Genomic DNA, 21,847 nt, shown 5'->3' with positions numbered 1-21,847 from the left:
TAGAGGAATATGAGGCTAGACTCAGGGACTTTTGCATTTGCTTAGGCAAAATATGAGACTCCGACTCAAGTAAAATAGGTGTGGGGATGAAAAGAAGCTGTCACAGGGGCACCTGGCTGGCTCAGTCAGTAAAGCTGCGTGACTCTTGATCTCTGGATTGTCGGTTTGAGCCCTACATTGGGTGTAGAGATTACTTAAAAAAATAAAATCTTAAAAAAGAAAGAATGCTGTCATAAATAACAATCCATAAGACTTGTGACCCACCAAGTAGAGGGTGTGGGTATGGGGTAAAAAGAAGGAATTGTCTAGAATGATGCCTCTGTTTACAGCCTGGCCATCGTGGTACATAATAGGTTCTTAACCAAGATGGAAAACTTCAAGGAAGAGCAGATTTTGCAGGAAAGATAATGAGTAGGTTTGTGTCACAGAGTAGAGGTAGATAAATTCAATTTGGAATGTGTTGAGATTGAGATGCCTGATGTTAATGACACCTGAGGCTTATTAACAGGTAGACTGAGCTAAAGATGTGGGTTTGAGAATTGTCAGGGTATGGGAGGTACTAGAAATGCGAGAACAGATGAACTGGCACAGATAGCATGAACCATTAAAATTACCAAAGATGCAACCCTATGGTACACTTTTTTTTTTTTGACAGAGATAAGCAAGAGTATACATTTATGATACTTTACCCTAAAAGTTCTAAAAGTTACAGTTGATTTGTCTATTTGACATTCACATCCTGTCACTATGCAAACTTTCATAATGCCTAAGGATTTCAATGAGTCAACACTTTAAAAATAAAAGTTATGTACATTCAAGGTGTACAGCATGATGATTTGATATGCATAGTGAAATGATTACTATAGGCAAACTAATTAACATAGCTTCTCACATAGTTGCCGTGTGTGTGTGCGTGTGTGTGTGTGCGTGTGTGTGTGTGTGTGTGTGTGTGAGAGAGAGAGAGAGAGAGAGAGAGAGAGAGAGAGAGAGAAGACCACCTGAAATCTGTTTTCTTAGCAAAGTGCCCAGTATTCAGCCCAGTATTAGGTATAATCACCATGCTGTACATGGGAACACTGACATTTGAGGGTCAGGTAGGAGAAATGGAGCCAGCAAAGGAAACTGAGAACAAGTAGTCAGAACATAGGCAAACTAGAGAGCCTAATATCACAAAGTATGAAGAGATTTCCAGAAGGAGTAACAGTATTAGTTGCCACTGAGAGGTTGAGTAAAATAAGATTGAAATTTGACCCATAAAAATTTCAATTAAAAGACCAAGTAACCATAATAAGCATACTGTCAGCAATAGATTGATGGAGGCAGAAGTTAGATTATCAGTGAGCTGAGAAGGTGAATAGAAGGTTGAAAGAACAGATACAATATTTTCTTATGCTTCTACACTGCCCTGCACTGTCCTTGCATAAAATACATACTCCTTGATTGTGAGAAAATCCTAGTGTTTCAGAGATGAAAGGAAATCTTGTTATTTTAAAAAAGAAGAGAACAAAGTCCAGAGAGTGTTAATGACTTACTTGTCTGGCCAGCCAAGTTCATACGGAAAATTGGTGGCAGAGTTAAGACTGGACCACTTTCTTTTTTTTTTTTTTTTTTTAATTTTTTTTTTTAATGTTTATTTATTTTTGAGAGAGAGAGAGAGACAGAGCACGAGCAGGGGAGGAGCAGAGAGAAAGGGAGACACAGAATCTGAAACAGGCTCCAGGCTCTGAGCCGTCAGCACAGAGCCCGATGTGGGGCTCGAAGTCACAAACTGTGAGATCATGACCTGAGCCGAAGCCGGACACTCAATCGACTGAACCACCCAGGTGCCCCAAGACTGGACCACTTTCTAAGTTCGGTGGTTGGAAATACAGGCTTGGGAGTCGGTTAGATCTAAATTTGAACCAACATTTAACTGGGAACCTTGGGCAAGTCACTTGGCAAGTCACAGGCCAAACTTGGGCATTAGTTTTCCTTGTCTGTTCGATGAAGATAATAATAGCGTACATTTCATATAGGAAAATTAATACTTGGCACATAGTAAGGACTCCATAATTCTTTTGCCTTAAAAACAAGTCTTAAAGGGCATGCCCTTTTGCATTTCATTTATTAATAACAATGAGAATATGAAGCTATACAAAGGAAAATTAATATTTTGACAACACATTTCAGAGATGAAAAGCATTCTTCCTTACTGAGTTTAGAGTTACAGATAGATAGTGTCTCATACACATCTTCCTACTAAAGTTGTATGGGTGCTTAAAAGAAATAATCTGCTGTTATTGTAGTGAGGGTAGGAACTTCCTACAGGAATAAGAAATTTTGTAGCCAAATTGTAAAATTACATAAAATTTTGTGAGATCAGCACTATATTAAATGAGGATATAGAGATATCTGCCAAAGAGATATCTGTCAAAGAGATTATTGCCTTGTAGGGGAGAGCAACAAACCAACAAATTACATGATGTTTATACATGGTCAGTGAGGGCCTGAAGGAGGGTGAGTGGCAGCTTCTGCTGAGTGGAGAAGGACCCAGAAAAGACTTCAAGAAAGAGGGATGGTTTGAGCTGAATCTTGGAAGATGAAAGTTTGCGAGCAGGGGAGGATTTCTGAACGAAGTAAAGAGCAGCATGTTTAAAGATCTGGAAGTATTGAAGTAGCACATTTGGGGAAGCACTGTACTTTTTGGAGCCTAGGATGAAATAGGGACAAGAGGAGAGCAATGAAGCCGAACAGAAAGTCAGGAGTGAGATCATGGAAGGCTTTGAAATTTGGACTTGTCTTGGAAGTGATGGGAATCGTTCCAGGATTATGATTTGAATTTTGATTACTCTTTACCATGTCATTTTAAAGGCATACTCCTACAGGGCAGTAAATGCATGCTGAATCTTAAAATAGGCATTGCACTTAATCACCCACATGACACTGGAACCTAAAACTAGGGTTTGTGTAACTGGGAATGCATCTAGGTGGACGGGTTAGAGGCTTTGGAAGTAAAAGTACAAGAAATTTGTCATAAATGTATTCAGTTATTGAGCGTGCATTATATGCTGAACACTTTCACGTCTTTTAGCTTATTGTTCCCCACCACTGTTATTCCTATTACCCAGATAAGGAAAAAATGAGTCTTTTGGTTAAGTGAGTCCTTGCTCGAGGTACGTAGCAAGTCAGTGGCAGAGTCTGAAATTGAACTCCTGTCTTTAACTCCAGTGTTCTTTCTGTTGTAGAAAAAACTGTATTATAGGCATTGTCAGTAGACCCTCTTCAGCCCTTATGAGTAAACTGTGTGCATCTTTGCCCTTCCTTGATGCTGATGCAGAGGCCAAGAAGCCAGAGTAATCCAAAACAGCCTTGAAACATTTAGTTTACCGTGGTCAAACTAGCACTGGGGGAGACCCGCCAGTAGCTACTGTCCCTTCTGTGGCATGCCACCTAATCTGACTGGTTTTACATGGCTGGAGTCCGATCTAAGTAACAGGACTAGGAGGCAGGGAGGTTTGGGATTTGCAGAATTACTGGAATAGGTTTTCTTCCCCCTCAGTAACGCACTTCATTCACATGTGTTTCTTTTAATATTTTGTAGGTTTACCTTAAGGTGAAGGAGCCTGTATTCCATCAGGTAAATTAAAAAACTATTAACACTTAATTGTTTAACAGTACTTGCCTGCATTTCATTTCCTTTTCTGGTAAATTATATGCAGATATAATTTCTGAAAATAAAGTGGTAGATGTCCTATGAAAGTATTTAAAACAAACTCAAGTGCCTATAGGATACCAATGCCCAGACCCAGCTGGCTGTTGGTAGTCAGTAACACAGGTGCAGTGTTCCTTATAAGCAGAAAAAAACCAGAGAGGATTTATACACATACACATACAAAGTCCTTTTTATGACACTATTTTCTAGAAAAGATAGACTGAAAATTCCTTGAATATTTTCCCCCTAATGCCTATTTTAATGAGTTTTTTGAGGTGGGAGGTTAATTTACATTGAGAAAAGCAAACACAGGAAACTTTGCTATAAGAAATAATGATTTAAGTGCATCCCATAGTGGAACCAGAGTAAAATCAAGTAGTAGACCCTAAATAAAGAGAGCTCTTGTTAACTGAGTGCTACCATGTGCCTGGCACTATGCCCATTACTGCACAGACTCTAATCTTTCCAGCAGTTCTACGAATTAGGGATTATTATTCACATTTTAAGGGAAGTGAGCTCAGAGATATTAAGAATTTGCCCAACAGTTACACAGTTACTAAGGGACAGAGCCAGGATTGTGACCTAGATTTGTTTGACTCTTGTCACCATTCTTTTAAAAAGCCAGCAAACAAACAAACAATACATAAATAAGGACACATTATCAGAAGCCTTGTAATTTTAGAATATTTTGTGCTTATATAAAAAGTAAGTGTTCCTGTAACTTTTTAAACTTCAACTAGATAATAATCATCTAACTGAAATCTGTTTTTTGAAACAAATTCCAATACCACATTATTGTGCCACATTATTTTTCTACAGACAAGCTGCAAGTAGGTGTTATAAGAGAGGACATCTTCACTTTCCTGTTTGTTTGAGCTTAAAGTAGGTCATTATGGAATTACCTCTTTATTTAGAAAGATTTATTGGCACAGCGTAAAGAATGAAGTTTATTTATAAGAAGACTTCGGCTTTTGTAAATTTCTTATTTGTCTTTATAAGAAAGAAAAAACATAGCCACAAAAAAATAAAATTCGGAAATTTGAGGTTAATTTTTGTAAGTTTATGACCATCCATTTTCCATTTTGTGTTTTAGATCTATTTTATACTATGGTTATGTAATAAAAGTATCAAACTATTTGTCTAACTTCCCATGCTGCAACTTTCATGTGTTCTTTTCCCAATAATAAATTTTTTTCTCTGTGGATAGTGGTATGTATGGATGTATGCTGATAGGGAGGGAGGCGGGATGAAAGCTTATAGTTCTGTGTTTTATCTTAGTCCTTCTCAGGAGAGAAGTAAAGAAATAGAGGAATGCTAGGGTGAAATGGAGAAGTAGTCTGAAGGCAGAAGACATTCTTTCAACAGATGTCTACTGTGTACCTTCTCAGTGCCAAATACTGAGCTGGAAGTTGGAAATAGAGAGGCAATAGAACAAAAATTTGAAGATAAAGTCAGGCGGACCTGGATTTAAATCTGGTCTCTCCAATTACTAGCTGTATACACTGGACAAGTTACTTAACTTCTTTGAGCTTTGGTTTCCTCATTATTCCACAAATACTTTTTAAGTGCCTTCAATATGCCAGGTATGGTACTAGGTATAAGAGATACACTATTGAAGAAAATAATGAGGTCCCTGCTCTTAAGAGCTCATTATAGTGTGTCTCTAAAATTGGTATAATAATTTCCTAAGGTTGTCTGAGGATTAAATGAGCTAATACAAGGGTGCTCAGTTGGTAGAACATGCAACTCTTGATCTCTGGGTTGTAACTGAGCGCTGTGAGGGGTGTAGAGATTACTTAAAAATAAAATCTTTTTAAAAATAAATCAATAAAAAAATGAGATAATGTATATCTCCTACCATGGGAAGTACTCAGTAAATGTTAATTAATATTAATAAACCAAAGCAAATGAGACAGGGTCGCTGGTCTCAAGGAACTCGCTGGTCAGGAAGATAGACTTGTAAAAAAATATTTATAGGGGCCTGGGTGGCTCAGTTGGTTAAGCGTCTGACTTCAGCTCAGGTCATGATCTCACGGTTTATGGGTTTGAGACTCGTGTTGGGCTCTAGGCTGACAGCTCAGAACCTGGAACCTGCTTCAGATTCAGTACCCCCTCTCTCTCTGCCCCTCCCCTGCTTGCACTCTGTCTTTCTCTGTCTCTCAAAACTAAACAAATGCTAAAAAAAAATTTTTAAACATTTATAGTATATACATCTCATAATGTGTAAAAGCAGTGCTAACCAGGGTGCAATCTGTCTGCTTGGGTGACTCAGAATAAGGCTGTAAAATACAGCTGTTACATATAGCTGAATTATTTCTTCCTCTTATATTGAAAAGCAAGATAGGGGAGATGGCCCACTATATTTCCTGCTGTTGGTAAAGCTTTATTTGAACAGGCCTTTGTCCCAAAGTCTAATCTAGAATATCCTATGCTGACCTGTTAAGTAATTAGAATTGATTTTCTTCTTTTTACATGAGCTCTGCACTCAACATGGGACTTGAACTCACAACCCTGAGATCAAGAGTCACATGCTTCTACCAAATCACCCAGCCAGGCACCCCAGAATTGATATTTTTTATTTATACTTAATGGCTTAAAAAAATCTATCCCTGATTAGTTTCTTGGTGTCATTCTTAAGAAAAGAGAACTGCTTTTTCTGAGAAACTCTGTTTGTCAAAATTTGTAGAGTATCACTCATTCTTTCATATCACTGTTAATATGTACAGAGACTTAGAAAAATGGTTTTGAAATTTGTAATTGGAAAAATTGTTTTGGAATTTGTGACAAAATTTACAGTAAGTCTCAAGATCTTAAAAATAAATGGAAAAAGAGGGAAGAGAGTAATGTTATCTAATCTAAAGGAGCTCTGGCTTGAGTGTTTGGAATCTCGATTTCTTACCACTTTGATGGCTTGAAGTTTGGAATCTTGTATTTTTTTTTAATGTTTGTTTATTTTTGAGAGAGAGAGACAAAGTGCAAGCAGGGGAGGGTCAGAGACAGAGAGAGGAAGACACAGAATCTGAAGCAGAATCCAGGCTCCAGCTGTCAGCACAGAGCCCGACGTGGGGTTCAAACCCACGAACCATGAAATCATGACCTTAGCCTAAGTCAGACACTTAACCGACTGAGTCAGGAATCTGACTCACCCAGGAATCTCAGATTTCTTAACACTTTTGTTATCCATGGACAAATTTCTTGTTGTGCCTATTCTTCAGTGTCTCATCTATAAAATGTTTAAGATAAGGCGAGGGATTATTTCACAAGGATAATATAAAAATAATATACAAGGAAAAGTATAAGGCAATATAATATGACACTAAAAACACATATGAAGAAGTAAGATGACACAGGAAAGTTTCTGTCTATGATAATCACAGGAAGCTTCTAAAAGGAGGTATTTGAGTAGGGCCTAGAGAGATATGTGGGGTATACAATTAGAAGGAAAGAGTTAATAAACACTGTAAAAGTATCTGTCACAGCCAGGATGGTTATCTTGCTAACCAGATTAGCTTCCTTGAGGGAGAGAATACTGATGATAACAATTCTACTTACTGATTTAAATCCAAAGTGATCCAGACATCTCCAAAAGAGAGCCAAATGCTATTTATTTAATTTGATGGCCTTGCAAAGGGTAATAATAAAATCATATGCCTGCCACATTCAGTAGAAATATTAATATATCTTAAGAAAACATTAAAAAAGTATACATGAAAATAGATTAAAAGAACTTTTAAGTTAGTAAACCTTCTTTAAGCTAATTGATAAATCAGTAATTGAATATCTCAGATGAGATCTCCTCTGTTATCTCAAAGAGTACTATTGCTTAAAATCTTCCTGCCAAAGTAGATGTCTCCTAGAGATTATTTCTAGACTTGATATGTTAGTATTTTACTACCCTCCCTTCTGATTTGACCCTCAAGGTTTTTAAATTTTTTTTTTAACGTTTATTTATTTTTGAGACAGAGAGAGACAGAGCATGAACGGGGGGAGGGTCAGAGAGAGGGAGACACAGAATCTGAAACAGGCTCCAGGCTCTGAGCTGTCAGCACAGAGCCCGACGGGGGGCTCGAACTCACGGACCGCAAGATCATGACCTGAGCCGAAGTCAGCCACTCAACCGATTGAGCCACCCAGGCGCCCCAGACCCTCAAGGTTTTTAAGAAACAACACACTATATAAACAGTTTGAAAAACAGGGACTTAAGCAGATAACTCAAGCAAATAACTATTATTTACATTTTATTCTGTTATGTTTGTGCCATTTTATTACAAATTAGGAATGTAAGGAAATTCCAATGTAAGCACACTTGGAAAAGAAGCAAAAGAAGCTGACATTTTTGAGCATCTGCTTTGTGCTGAGTATTATATATTCTTTCATACAGTTTATATAGACTTAACTACTATTATCTTAGTAAATATCAACAAACCTGTACAGAAATTACCATCTTCATTTTATAGGTGAGGTAACCAAGAGTCAGAAAAGTTAAATGATTTGTCCAGTGTTTCTCACCTAGTTACTAGCAGAGCTGGAAATTGAACCCAGGTCTTTTTTTATTCCAAAGCCCATATTCCTTCCGTGGTATGATGATGACCCTATAGCAGATAACTTTGGAATTCAATTTATTATCATAAAGATCCATTTTTTAAAAGAATAAAAATAATTTTAGGTGAAAATTACAAGGAGCAAACAAGTATGTATTCTATTTGTTTTTTTTTTTTTTACTTAAAAATAACTAATATTAGAATATGCATAGAAAAAAGTTGTGAAGGTCCTGTGTCTATCTCTAGCTGCAAGAAAGACTGAGAAATCAAGCTTATATAGCTGGACATATTGTCGACTGGATAAAATGTCTTCTGTAAAGACCAAAAAAAAAAAAAAAAAAAAAAGAATGGATACTGAGTAGCTACTAGCAAGGTCTGCCACAGATCCTAGGAGAAAGTCAGAATGTATGGGATAGACATGCTTGTGGAAAGAAGAAAATTAATCTGGAAAAGCCCTCTTGCACTGCAAGAGTATAGTCTCTTCCTTATTCATTATTTGATGTCTTTAACATACTCTGAACAATCCATTGACTTCTGTATAGTGATGATTCATAAATCTGTTTCTTCAGCTCAGATACTTTCTTCTAAGATTTAGACCCAGATATCTAACTTCTGCTAGAGATCTCTACATGAATATATCACTGATACATCAGACTCTGAACCTATCTAGAAATGAAATCACCATTTTTCTCTCCAGTATTTCTTCTCTTCTTGTGGTCCCTAACCCAAGGAGCAGTTTCACCGTGGACCCTAACTGCTAAAGTCATAAACCAGGCCATCATTGACTTTCCCAACTCTTCCTAACTTCCATATCAAATTGATTATCAGTCTAAGCCCTAAATAGCTCTTTAATCTGTCCATTTCTCGCCCATTCCCACTGATAGTACCTTGGTTCAGGTCCCATTACTCACCTAGGTTACTGTAGTACCTTGTCATTGGTTTGTTTTCTATCAGTCTTGTCTCCCTTTAATTCATTCTCCACCCAGCAAGAGGGATATCTTTCTAATACACAAGTGATCATGTTGCACTATTGCTGAAACTTCCATTGACTTCCCTTTACTTTTAAGATAAAGTTCAACTCTTTAACATGACCTGAAAAGCCAGTTTAAACCTCTGCTTACCTTTCTGACTTCATTTTTCCCACTCTTCACTCCAACAGCATATTCTAGACATCCTTACTTTCTTCTAGTCCCCAAAATATAAGCTATGCCCGTTACTTTCCTCCAGCTTCTCTTAATAATATTTTGGTTATTATTGGGGCACCTGGGTGGCTCAGTCGGTTGAGCGTCCGACTTCAGCTCAGGTCATGATCTCACGGCCCGGGAGTTCGAACCCCGCATCGGGCTCCGTGCTAACAACTCAGAGCCTGGAGCCTGCTTCAGATTCTGTGTCTCCCTCTCTCTTTCCCCCCTCCCCCACTCATGCTCTGTCTCTGTCTCAAAAATAAATAAACTATTAAATAATATTTTGCTTATTATTAATTATGCTTCTACTAATGCTTCAATTATAAAATGAAAAATCATATCCTCCATAAAAGTCTTTTTGATCTGCCTAAGTCTAGATTAGGTGGCTTTTGTATGTACTTACAAAATACTCTGTATAGCTCTTGTCACAGAGTTAAATACTATATTTTTAATTGCCTGATTACTTATCTCTTTTCACACTAGATTGTGTGAGAGCATTTGCTGTGAGGGCAGGGATTGATGCCTTTGTGGTTCACCATTAGAGCACCATGGCTGCAGTTACAGATTCAAGCTGGCAGGCAGCCTCTAATCGGCTTTAATTTAATGCTGTGTTTATTTAGCTCTATAGAGGGATACAAGGTGGAAAATATAGCAAATATAACATTTTCATCTCATCAAGAGATCCAGAGCTACTTATATACAGATTCTTTTTGACCTTTCATCCACCTAAGTTATGCACAGCTGCCAGGGATGAGAGCTAAGTGTAGTGGAGGGCACTCTAACACATGGAAGCTACAGCCCCTTTTGCTTACCATCCTTTTTTTTTTTAATTTAAAAAATTTCTTTCTTTCTTTCTTTCTTTCTTTCTTTCTTTCTTTCTTTCTTTCTTTCTTTTTTAGAGCTCAAGCAGGGTAGAGGGGAGGAGGGAGGGAGGGAGGGAGGGAGGGAGAGAGAGAGAGAGAGAGAGAGAGAGAGAGAGAGAAAGAGAATCTTTTTTTTTAAATTTTTTAAATATATGAAGTTTATTGTCAAATTGGTTTCCATACAACACCCAGTGCTCATCCCAAAAGGTGCCCTCCTCAATACCCATCCCCCACTCTCCCCTCCCTCCACCTCCCATCAACCCTCAGTTTGTTCTCAGTTTTTAAGAGTCTCTTATGCTTTGGCTCTCTTCCACTCTAACCTCTTTTTTTTTTTTCCTTCCCCTCCCCCATGAGTTTCTGTTAAGTTTCTCAGGATCCACATAAGAGTGAAACCATATGGTATCTGTCTTTCTCTGTATGGCTTATTTCACTTAGCATCACACTCTCCAGTTCCATCCATGTTGCTACAAAGGGCCATATTTCATTGAGAGAAAGAGAATCTTAAGCAGGCTCCATGCTCAGTGCAGAGCCCCACACAGGGCTCAATCCCACCACCCTGAGATCATGACCTGAGCCAAAATCAAGAGTTGGACCTGGCACCCTTCCTACCATTCTTTATGATGAGCACCTTTCATACTGTTCTCATGCAGACCCCAAGCCTCCAACCTAGGTGCAATCCTTCACAACTGAAGCAAACATAACATTTTCATTTATCTTAACTGTTGTATTCAAGGATGGAAGACTGAGGTCATTCTCAACCAGGCCTACAGCAGTCAATGCTTGATATTAACCCTTTACTCCACACCATTATATCCCCATGGTCTAGTACAATGCTCAATAAATATTTGTTGTCGTCTACTATTGTAGAGAGACCATAAGTAATAGGCAGAAGTCATAGCAAGGCCTTATAAAAGAGTCCACCTGAAACACCAAGATGTGGAAGGGTTGAAAGTGAAAGTATGGAAAAGTATGTGCCATACAAACAATAAGCATAATTGTGTTATATATATGTGGTATAGTTTTGTTATCAGACAAAACAGACTTTAAGGAAAAAGCACTTCTATTAAGAAGAGATTACTAATATTAAAAATATTCATCAGAAAATTATGATAATTTAAAATTTGTATCTCTAATACATATAATTCTCAAGTATATAATGCAAAAATTGACAGAACTAAAAGAAAAATAGACAAATCTATAATCTTAGGTGATTTTAATGCATACCTTTCATTAAATGATAGAGGATATAAAAGATTTAAAAACATGATTAAGAAACTTGATCCATAACCCAAATGTAAACTACTGCATCCAACAGTTGGAAAAACACATTTTTTCAAGTCTTTAGAGAACATTTACAAAAATTGACCATATACTTGCCCACATAGCATCTTAAATTTCAAAGGATTAGAATGAGAATATATGGAGAACAAACGGAGGGTTACTAGAGGGGTTGTGGGAGGGGGGATGGGCTAAATAGGTAAGGAGCATTAAGGAATCTACTCCTGAAATCACTGTTGCACTATCTGCTAACTTGGATGTAAATTAAAAAAAATTTTTTTGACTATAATGCAACTATGTCAAATATAAGTGATACAATTTTAAATAACACATGGATCAGAGAAAATCATAGAAATCGGAAAATATTTTGAACTGAATCATAATGAAAGAAAATACATACTAAAACTTGTAGGACTTGGCAAAATTAATACTTGTAGAGAAATATCTAGCCTTAAAACATATATACCAAAAAAGAAAAGGAAAAAAAGCCAACAAGGGGAGTTTTGGCATATATTTCAAGAAACTGGGAAAGATAAAAAGCAAAAATGAATACAACAGAAAACAAATATACCATAGATAAAATCAGCAAATCCATAAGTTGCTTCTTCAAAAAACAAATAAAATGAACATATCCTTGGTGAATTTGACTAATGAGGGAAAAGACAAGCACAAATAATATCAGAAATGAAAGGGGGATATCACATAAAAATCCACAGGCATTAAAAAGTTAAGAATATTATGAGGAGCTTTATGCCAATAAATTTCAAATTGTATTTTTTTTTAGGTAGACAGATTCCTAGAAGAAGTGTAACCTGCAGAAATTTAATAAAGAATAGAAAATCTGGGGGCACCTGTGTAGTTCAGTCAGTTAAGCATCCAGCTCTTGATTTCAGCAGGTCATAATCTCATGGTTCATGGATTCAAGGCACATGTTGGCCTCTGCACTGACATTGTGGAGCCTGCTTGGGATTCTCTCCCTCCCTCTCTCTCTCTGCCCCTCCCATGCTCACTCACTCTCTCTCTCTCTCTCTCTCTCTCTCTCAAAATAAGTAAGCTTTAAAAAAAAAGAATCTTTCCAACCTTTAAAGAAAAAAGAATAGAAAATCTGAATTGTCCTATAACCATTAAAAGTAATTGAATCAGTAGTCAGAAATCTACCCACAAATATAACTTCACTAGAATGTTCTACCACACAGTGAAAGAAGAAATAATTCCAATGTTAAACAGATTCTCGTAGAGAACAGAAAAGGAGAACTACTCTCCAACTCATGTATGAGGCTAGCAAAACTTTGATACCAAGAACAGTATAAAAGAGTTAAAATTAATTAGGTAGAGGTCCTAAGCAAAATATTTGCAAACCAAATCCAAAAAAAAAAAGATAAAACATCATGCCTAAGTTGTATGTATCCCAGGAAGATAAAGTTGGGTAGACTATTAACCAGTATCAGAAAATCATATTCAAAGATTAAATGAGAAAAATTATATAATTATTTCAAGAGATGCAGAAAAAGTATTTGATAAAATATTAATTTATTTTAAAAACCCTTAGAGCAAATCAGACATATCAAAGATCTTTTTAATCTGATAAAGAGTATTTAAAAAAAATTTAAGCCTACCACCATTATTACACTTAGTGATGAACTATTGAAATTTTTCCCTTTGAGATCAAGTGTGAGATGGCAGTGCTTGTTATCAATAGTTCTATACATATTGTACTGTAGGGTTTAGTAGGATGAAAAAAATATTCACAAGTGATACACAAATGTATACATAGAAAATCTAAAGAATCTACAGATAAATTATTAGAATTTGAAGAGATTTGAAAAAGGAAAGTCACATGATACAAAAACAGTATACAAAAAATGTTTGTTTATATGTATATAAAACAGCCTTTCACATATGAGTGAAATCATATGGTATTTGTCTTTCTCTGACTTATTTCACCTGGCATAATACTCTCTAACACCATCCGTGTCATTGCAAATGGCAAGATTTCATTCTTTTTTGTGGCTGAGTAATATTCCATTTTATGTATATGTGTGTGTGTGTGTGTCTATACACATACATATCACATTTACTTTATCACTATATTTTACAAATTTAACTACAGTATGTCTTGGTGTTGGCCTGCTTTTGTTGATTTTGGTGGGAGTTCTCTGTGCCTCCTGGATGTCTGTTTCCTTCCCCAGATAGGGAAGTTTTTTGCTGTTTGCAAATAAACCTTCTTCCCCCTTTTCTCACTCTCCCTCTGAGACTCCTATAGTAGGAATGTTACTATGTTTGGAGTCACTGAGTTTTCTAGGTCTACTCTCATGATCATTCTGCTTTCTCTTTTTTTTTCAGCTTCAATATTTAACATAATTCTATCCTGTCTCACTTGTTCATTCCTCTGCTTCTTCCATCCTTGTGGTCATTACATCCAGTTGGTTTTGAATCTTAGATACTGCATTTTTCATTTCTGCCTGATTGTTTTTTAGCTCTTTTATCTCTGCAGTAAGGGTCTCCCTAATGTCTTCCATACTTTTCTCAAGCCCAGTGAGTATTCTATGATTCTTGCTTTAAATTCTGCAGAATGTTAATTTTGTCTGTTTCGATTAGAGCTCTGGCCGTGACCTTTTCTTGTTCTTTCTTTTGGAATGAATTCCTCCATCGTGGCATTTTCTCTAGGTCTTTGTCTTCTGTATGGTATAAATCCTGTTATGTTTACTGTGTCTTTGAGTAATAGCTTTATGAAGAAGAGATCATGTAATATGCAGGGCCTGGCACTTCAGGAAGTGTCTCTGGTGTGTGTTGCGTCCACTCTGCTACTGTGTTTTGGCTGGTCTATCCCTCAGGTCAGTTGTCTGTAGAGGCTTTCCTTGCCTGCAATGGACAGTGTTTGGTCCTTGACCAGAGTGTGGTGAGTTTTAACTAGGTGTGTTCTGTTCTGCTTGTTAAATGAGACCTGATGCTATTTCCACCAGAACAGAAGTTTTGCAGAATGCTGTAGTCAGTAGATGTGCGTGTGGGAGTTTGCGCTGGTCTTCCAGGAAGCAGCTTGCTGCACTGTTCCTTAAGCACACCTGCCAAGAAGAGCATTACCAGTGGATCACAGAGGGATGGGACCTGGTATAAGCATTAGGCAGCTAGTGTTGGTGCTGTGCTGTTTACTAAAGTTGGTTTATGCTAAGGAGCGGGGGAAAGAAATGGTATGAGCCACCTCCTTGGTCCCCAGGGAGGGAAGGCCACCCTTGCTGCTTTCAGAGGAGCCCTCCCAGAAGAATGAATAATTAACCCTTGTCTGTCCTATGTGTTTTTAGATCGCCATTTTCACACTGTCTGTCTCCAGGTTGCTTACCTGCCTGGAACAGCACAGTGTCCGTTGTGCTCTGTCGTAGCCAAGCCTGCTGCCTTTCAAAACTCCAAACTTTAGGAATCTGGTGTGGCAGGGACTCATGCTGGTCTTCTGGGTGAGGGTCGCATTACACTGGGACCAGTGCAGGTTTGTCCCGGAAGGGCAGCTGCGCCAGAGCCAGGAGCAAAGCAACTAAACACCCATTGTCCTGGTTAGCCACCCACAGCAAGTGCCTCTGCACCTATGATGAGGGGTAGGGGAGCGAAATGGTGCCATCTGGCTCTTTGTCCCCAGAGAGGCAATGCCACCTCTCACAGATATGCTCCAAGAAAAGAGAACAGTCACCTCCCCATGTGCCCCAGGTGATCCTCAGATCACGCTTTCTGCCCAGGAGCACTTGCCTGCCTTCACTACAGGAGCAAGACAGTACCCTCAGGTCCCTATCCTAGATAAGCCCACAGATCTCCAAAACTCTAGTCTTTGAGCCCTGCTTATTAAAAAAACTCACAAAAATCAGCCCCTCTAGTTTTTCCATCCAGTAGCTTTGGGAAAGTATTCTTGTGTGAATTCCTGTGCTCTCCTCTCTATCTCATCTTTCTCTGCAACCAGGGCTCCCTCCCCTCTGCAGCACCCATGATCCATTTCTCCCCCAAACCACATCTCTGCACGCCCTACCTTCCTGTGGCCTTTTCTCTCTCTCTAGTTGTACAGTTTATCTGTCCACAGGTCTATTTCTTGGGTATTGAGAATGTTTGATAGTTATCTAGCTATGCTGGAGGGATGAGGCAAGCCTAGGGTCTTCCTACTACACTGCCATTCTAGCTCTCACTCTGTATACCACATCTTTATCCATTCATCAGTCAGTGGGTACTTGGGCTGTTTCCATAATTTTGCTGTGGGAGATAATGCTGTTGTTAACATTAGGGTCCATGTATCCCTTTGAATTAGTATTTTTGTATTCTTTGGGTGGGTAAATACCTAGTGGTGCAATTGCTGGATCATAGAATAGTTCTATTTTTAGCTTTTTGAGGAACCTCCATGCTGTTTTCCAAAGGGGCTGCACCAGTTGCATTCCCACCAACAGTGCACGAAAGTTCCCTTTTCTCCACACTTGTTGTTTCTTTCTCACCACCACCTGTTGTTTCTTGTAGTGTTGAGTTTAGCCATTCTGATAGGTGTGAGGTGATATCTCATTATAGTTTTGATTTGTATTTCCCTGATGACAAATGATGTTGAGCATCTTTTTATGTCTGTTTTTTTTATGGTCTGTTGGCCATCTATATGCTTCTTTGGAGAAAGGTCTATTCATACCCTCTGCCCATTTTTAAATTGGATTATTGGGTTTCAGGGTGTGGAGTTTTATAAGTATTTTTATATATGTTGGATACTAACTCTTTATCAGATAATCCTACAATTTGTGTGGAACTGCAAAAGACCCTGAATAGCCAAAAGCAACCTTGAAGAAGAAAAGCAAAGCTAGAGGCATTACAATTCTGGACTTCAAGTTACCTTACAAAGCTGTAGCAATCAAAACAATATGCTACTGGCACAAAAAAGACACATAGATCGGTGGAACAGAATAGAAAACTAAGAAATAAACCCACAACTATATGGTCAATTAATCTTTGATAAAGCAGGAAAGAATATCCAGTGGGGAAAAGACAGTCTCTTCAACAAATGGTGTTAGGGAAACTGGACAGCCACATGCAAAAGAAGGAAACTGGACCATTTTCTCACACCCTACACAAAAATAAATTCAAAATGGATTAAAGACCTAAATGTGAGACTTGAAACCATAAAAATCCTAGAGGAGAGCACAGGCAGTAACCTTTTTGATATCCGTGGTAGCACCTTCTTTTTAGATATGTTTTTGGAGGCAAGAGAAGCAAATGCAAAAATAGACTATTGGGACTTCATCAAAATAAAAAGCTTCTGCACATCAAAGGAAACTGTCAGCAACACTGAAAGGCAACCTTTGGAATGGGAGAAGATACCTGCTAAAATTCTGTTCTTTAAATGTAACAAATGATAGTAAATGTTTTATTTTATTGAGGGCTATTTTTGTAGGCAAAATATACTTCCTTTGCCAAAGAATAGTGATTTCACTGACTTCATTTTTCTTTTCTTATTCAGGTTATGTATGGAATGTTGGTCTTCACATTAGTACTTCGATCTATTTATATTGTTACATGGTAAGTAATTTGGACCATCAACACCATGATTAGATTACATTCAGGCAATAAATCTATAGGCTAAATTGAAATAAGACATAAAATGCAACACCAGCAGGGATATTAATAGAAAATTATAAACCAACATTTATTGTGGCGTAAGGTAAGGAATACTAGTTCTTTACGCAAGTTGTTAACAGGCATTATGTAAAAACAAATGTTCCAAAATTAATTTGAGGAAAGCTGTGTATGATGGCTTCCTTTTGAATTTTATAACGTACCTTAGTATATTGCCTTGAGAAGTCCTACAGTAAAAACAAAAACTGTTTTTGTGCTTCTCAGACTAGTTGACTCAGAACCCTTTTTACAAAACACTATTCAAGGAATGCTGTTAATGTCACAAAGAATCAGTATTCCAGAAAGATGGTTTAGGAAATAGCATAATCTTTACAGAGTTTATGAAGATTAATATTCATGTGAGTACCTCCCATGGGCATGGCCATACAGCAGCAGGTGCTCGATAAATAATATGATTTATGGGTTTATTCTAGTTTTTTCTTTTTTAATTAAGCTTTTTGTTTTGAGGTAATTGTAGAATTAACATGCATTATAAGAAATAATAGAGACCTCCTATACCCTTTACCAATTTTCTCCAATAATAATGTCTTGCAAAACTGTATAGTACAGTATTACAACCAGGATTTGACATTGACAAAGTCAAGATACAGAACAGTTCCATCATCACAAGGATCCCTGTGTTGTCCTTGTTTAGTCATACCCACTTCTGTCTCACCCCACCCTCCCATCACTTGTCCTTAACCCCTGGCAACCACTAATCTGTCCTTCATTTCCAGATTTTTTTTAAATTTCAAGAATATTACACAAATGGAACCATATAGTATGTGTAACCTTTGGGATTAGTCTTTTGCACTCAGCATAATTCACTGGAGATCAGTATAAGTTGTTGAGTGTATCAGTAGTTCATTCCTGTAGTATTCCGCGCTATGGATGTACCACGGTTTAACCATTGACCTGTTAAATGACATCTGGATTGTTTCTAGTTTTTGACTATAAGGAATAAAGCTGCTGCAAACATTTGTATATAGGTTTTTGTATGAATATAAATTTTCACTTCTCTGGAATAAATGCCCAGAGGGGAATTGCTAGGTTGTGTCATGGTTATATGTTTAGTTTTTCTCAAAATTGCCATACTGTTTTCCAGGGTGGGTCTATCATTTTATATTCCCACCAGTAGTGTATGAGTAACCCAGTTTCTCTGCATTCTTGCCAACATTTCGTGTTGTCACTTTTTAATTTTAGCTATTCTTATAGGTAATCTCTCATTGTAGTTTTAATTCCCATTTTCTAATATCTACAGATGAGCATATTTTCATGTGTTTATTTGCCATCTGTATATCCTCTTTGTTGAAATGTTTGTTTGTCTTTGCCCATTTTCTGTTGGTATTCTCTTTTTTTTTCAGTTGAGTTTTAAGAGTTCTTTGTATATTTTAGATAGTAATCCTTTATCAAATACTTAGCTCACAAATATTTTCTCCCTATCTATTTCCTTGTCTTTCCATACTCTTTTTAGAGTCTTTCACAGAGCAAAAAAGTTTTTAATTTTGATGAAGTCCAATTTATCAATTTTTATTTTATGGATCGTACTTTTGATGTCAAATATAGGAACTCAGTCCCTAACCCTAGACTTATTCTGGTTTTTTTCCTAAAATTTTTGTATAGTTTTATATTTTACATTTGAGTTCATAATTTATTTTTAGTTAATTTTTATGTAAGATATGAGGCTTAGGCTGAGGTCCATTTTTTTACCTATGGATGTCCAACTGCCCCTAGGAACACTGATTGAAAAGGCTATCTGAAATTTCTCCACTGAACTGCTTTTACTCTTTTCTCAAAGATGATTTGTATGTATTTGTATGGATCTATTTCTGTGTTTTTATTCTGTTACATTGATCTGTGTGTCTTACTTCCACCAGTGCGACACTCTTGATTAGTGTAACTATAAAACAACTCTTCCAGTCATGTAGACTGATTCCTCTTACTGCTTTTTAAAATTGTTTTAGCTGTTTAGGTTCCTTTGTCTTTCCATATAAACTTTACCATAATATTGTCTATATTTAAAATTTTGTTGGGATTTTTATAGGAATTGCGTTAAACTTGCACATCAATTTACAAAGAATTCACATCTTTTAATCATGTTGAGTCTTCCAATCTATAAACATAGCACGCCTCTCCATTTATTTGGATCATCTTTGATTTTTTTTTTTTTTTTTTTTGGCCAGCATTTTGGAGTTTCCATTTTTTGAGCAATTGTAAATGGTATTTTATTTTTAAATTTTTGTATTTACCTGTTAATTGTTGTTATATAGAAATAAAATATTATGTTTATCTTGTATTCTGCCATCTTGCTGAACTTAATAGTTCTAGAAGACTTTTGTAGATTCCTTGAGATTACCAATTGATTTGATCATATGATTTTTTTCCTGTAGTCTGTTAGTGTGGTGTTAATACATTGATTACTTTTCAAATACTGAACAAGCTTTGTAATCTGAATGAACCACACTTAGTCACGGTGTAAAATTGTTTTCATATGTTGTCAAATGATACTTGTTAATATTTTCTTAAGGATTCTTACATTTATAGTTATGAAGGATATTAGTTTATAGTTTTATTTACTGTTTCACAGTTATGAAAGCCAGAAGTCAGAAATCAAGGTGTCAGTATGACCATGATTCCTCTGAAACCTGTAGGGGAATCCATCCCTAATTCTTCTTAGCTTCAGGTGGTTTGTTGGCAATCTTTAGCATTCCTACACATTTATTCACATAATTTCAGTCTTTGCATTTGTAATGACATGAGGTTCTCCTTGTATTTCTGTGTCTTTACATGGCCATTTTCATACAAGAACATCATTCATAGTGGATTAGGAGCCCACTCTACTCCAGTATAATCTCGTCTTAACTAATTATATCTGTAGTGACCCTATTTCCAAATAAGGTCACAAAATGAGGTACTGGGGCTTAGGACTTCAACATATCTTTTTTGAGGGGGAAAAATTAAAAAGCAATTTTTTTAATGTTTCTTTATTTTTGAGAGAGAGAGAGAGAGAGAGAGAGAGAGAGAGAGAGAGAGAGAGAGAGACAGGGAGGGGCAGAGAGAGAGGAAGACACAGAATCCGAAGCAGGCTCCAGGCTCCAAGCTGTCAGAACAGAAACCAACATGGGGTTCGAACCCAGAAACATTGAGATCATGACCTGAGCCAAAGTTGGATGCTTAACCAGCTGAGCCACCCAGGCACCCCAAGGGGGACAAATTTAACCCACAACTGTACTTTTCCCTGCTCAACTTAAAATATGCATTTTGCATGCACTTATAACCACATCAGACAGTATTACAATTTTTGCCCCACCATGAAACATACTAGGAGGAGAAACAAAAAGGAGAAGAAAAATGTATTTACTCATATTTTTACTCTTTACATTTCTCTTTCTTCTTTTCTAACATGCTAAGATTCCCTCTGTCATCATTTCCTTTCTTTTTTTTATTTAAATTTTTTTCATGTTTATTTATTATTTTGAGAGATAGAGCACAAGCTGAGGTGGGGCAGAGAGAGAGAAGGAGAGAGAATCCCAAGGAGGCTCTATGCTGTCAGCACAGAGCCCAGCATGGGGCTCTGTCTCATGAACTGTGAGATCATGAGCTGAGCCAAAATCAAGAGCCAGACACTTAACCAGTCCATCCACCCAGCCACACCTCATCATTTCCTTTCTGTTTAGAAAACTTCTTTAAGGTCCCAAAGTCTCTAACCTTCATCTGAGAATGTGTCTTGATTTCTGTTTCATTCCTAAAGGATATTTTTGCTGGATATAGAATTCTAGGTTGACAGTTCTCTTTCAGAACTTGAAAAATGTTGTGTCACTTCATTCTGGCCCTCAGGTTTCCTGAGGAGAAATCCTGTCATTCAAATTCATTTTCTCCTATAGTATAGGTAAGGTATTCTTCTCTGTCACTCTTTTCAAGATTTTTTCTTGTCTTTAGTTTTTAGAAGTTTGTCTATAGTATGTTTTGATATGAATTTCTTTGGGTTTAACATGTTTGAGGATAGCTCAGCTTCGAGTCTGTGGCTTCATAATGCTGGTTTTTGTTGTTGGGGGAAGTAGTCTTTTTGTCTAAATTTGAAAGTTTTCAGCCATTATTTCATCAAGTACTTTTTCAGCCCTGCCTTCTTTCTTCTCCCCTTCCAGGACACCAATAACATGAATGTCAAATCTGCTGTTTTAGTCCCAACTTCTTATGGCCTGATGAGAAAGGAAGTCTAGACTCCCCATTCAGTCTTTGCAGCATGGATGGGGTTGAGGCTACAGTTTTTTTGTGGTGTTTGACTATAGAATATTAGTTTTTGTGTAAGTTTTCTGTCTTGCTAGGCTGTCTCTTTCCTAGTCATTTGGCTAGACAGAGCAGGTTTTTGTTGGAGCTGTTTTGTCTGTATCTAGTGGCATTTCTGGGTTGCTAGCATCTTTAGTTCCCACTTTGGGATATATGAGGCAAAAAGAAAACACATGGAATGTATTGTAATGTAACTCAGGTCCCAGTCTCTAACCAGTTGGCCTTCTTTCCACCTTTCAGAGTCTTCTTGTGCTTGTTTTTATATAATGTTCAGGATTTTTAATTATACTTACTGGGAAGAACAGGGAAAAGTGTACCTGTTTAATCTTCCCAGAAGCAGAAATCCCTAATTTATTCTGCTTTTAATCTAGGCACCTTAGG

At 37.1% G+C, this 21,847-nt stretch overlaps 1 protein-coding gene across 6 annotated transcripts in view; it reads left to right on the top strand.

The window, feature by feature from the left end:
* Positions 1-21,847, top strand: part of ACER3 (alkaline ceramidase 3) — a 167,094-nt gene that overhangs the window by 120,950 nt on the left and 24,297 nt on the right. For all 6 annotated transcript variants that reach the window (XM_042957533.1, XM_042957537.1, XM_042957535.1 and 3 more), the window contains 2 exons: positions 3,581-3,616; positions 17,025-17,083. In XM_042957533.1, coding sequence (XP_042813467.1) covers positions 3,581-3,616; positions 17,025-17,083 — 95 coding nt within the window. The remainder of the gene's footprint in view (positions 1-3,580; positions 3,617-17,024; positions 17,084-21,847) is intronic.

This window comes from Panthera tigris, chromosome D1, assembly GCF_018350195.1.
Source record: "Panthera tigris isolate Pti1 chromosome D1, P.tigris_Pti1_mat1.1, whole genome shotgun sequence".
In the NCBI taxonomy this organism is placed as follows: domain Eukaryota; kingdom Metazoa; phylum Chordata; class Mammalia; order Carnivora; family Felidae; genus Panthera; species Panthera tigris.
The sequence above is the reverse complement of the archived record's forward strand: the minus strand, read 5'-3'. Positions and strand labels throughout refer to the sequence as shown.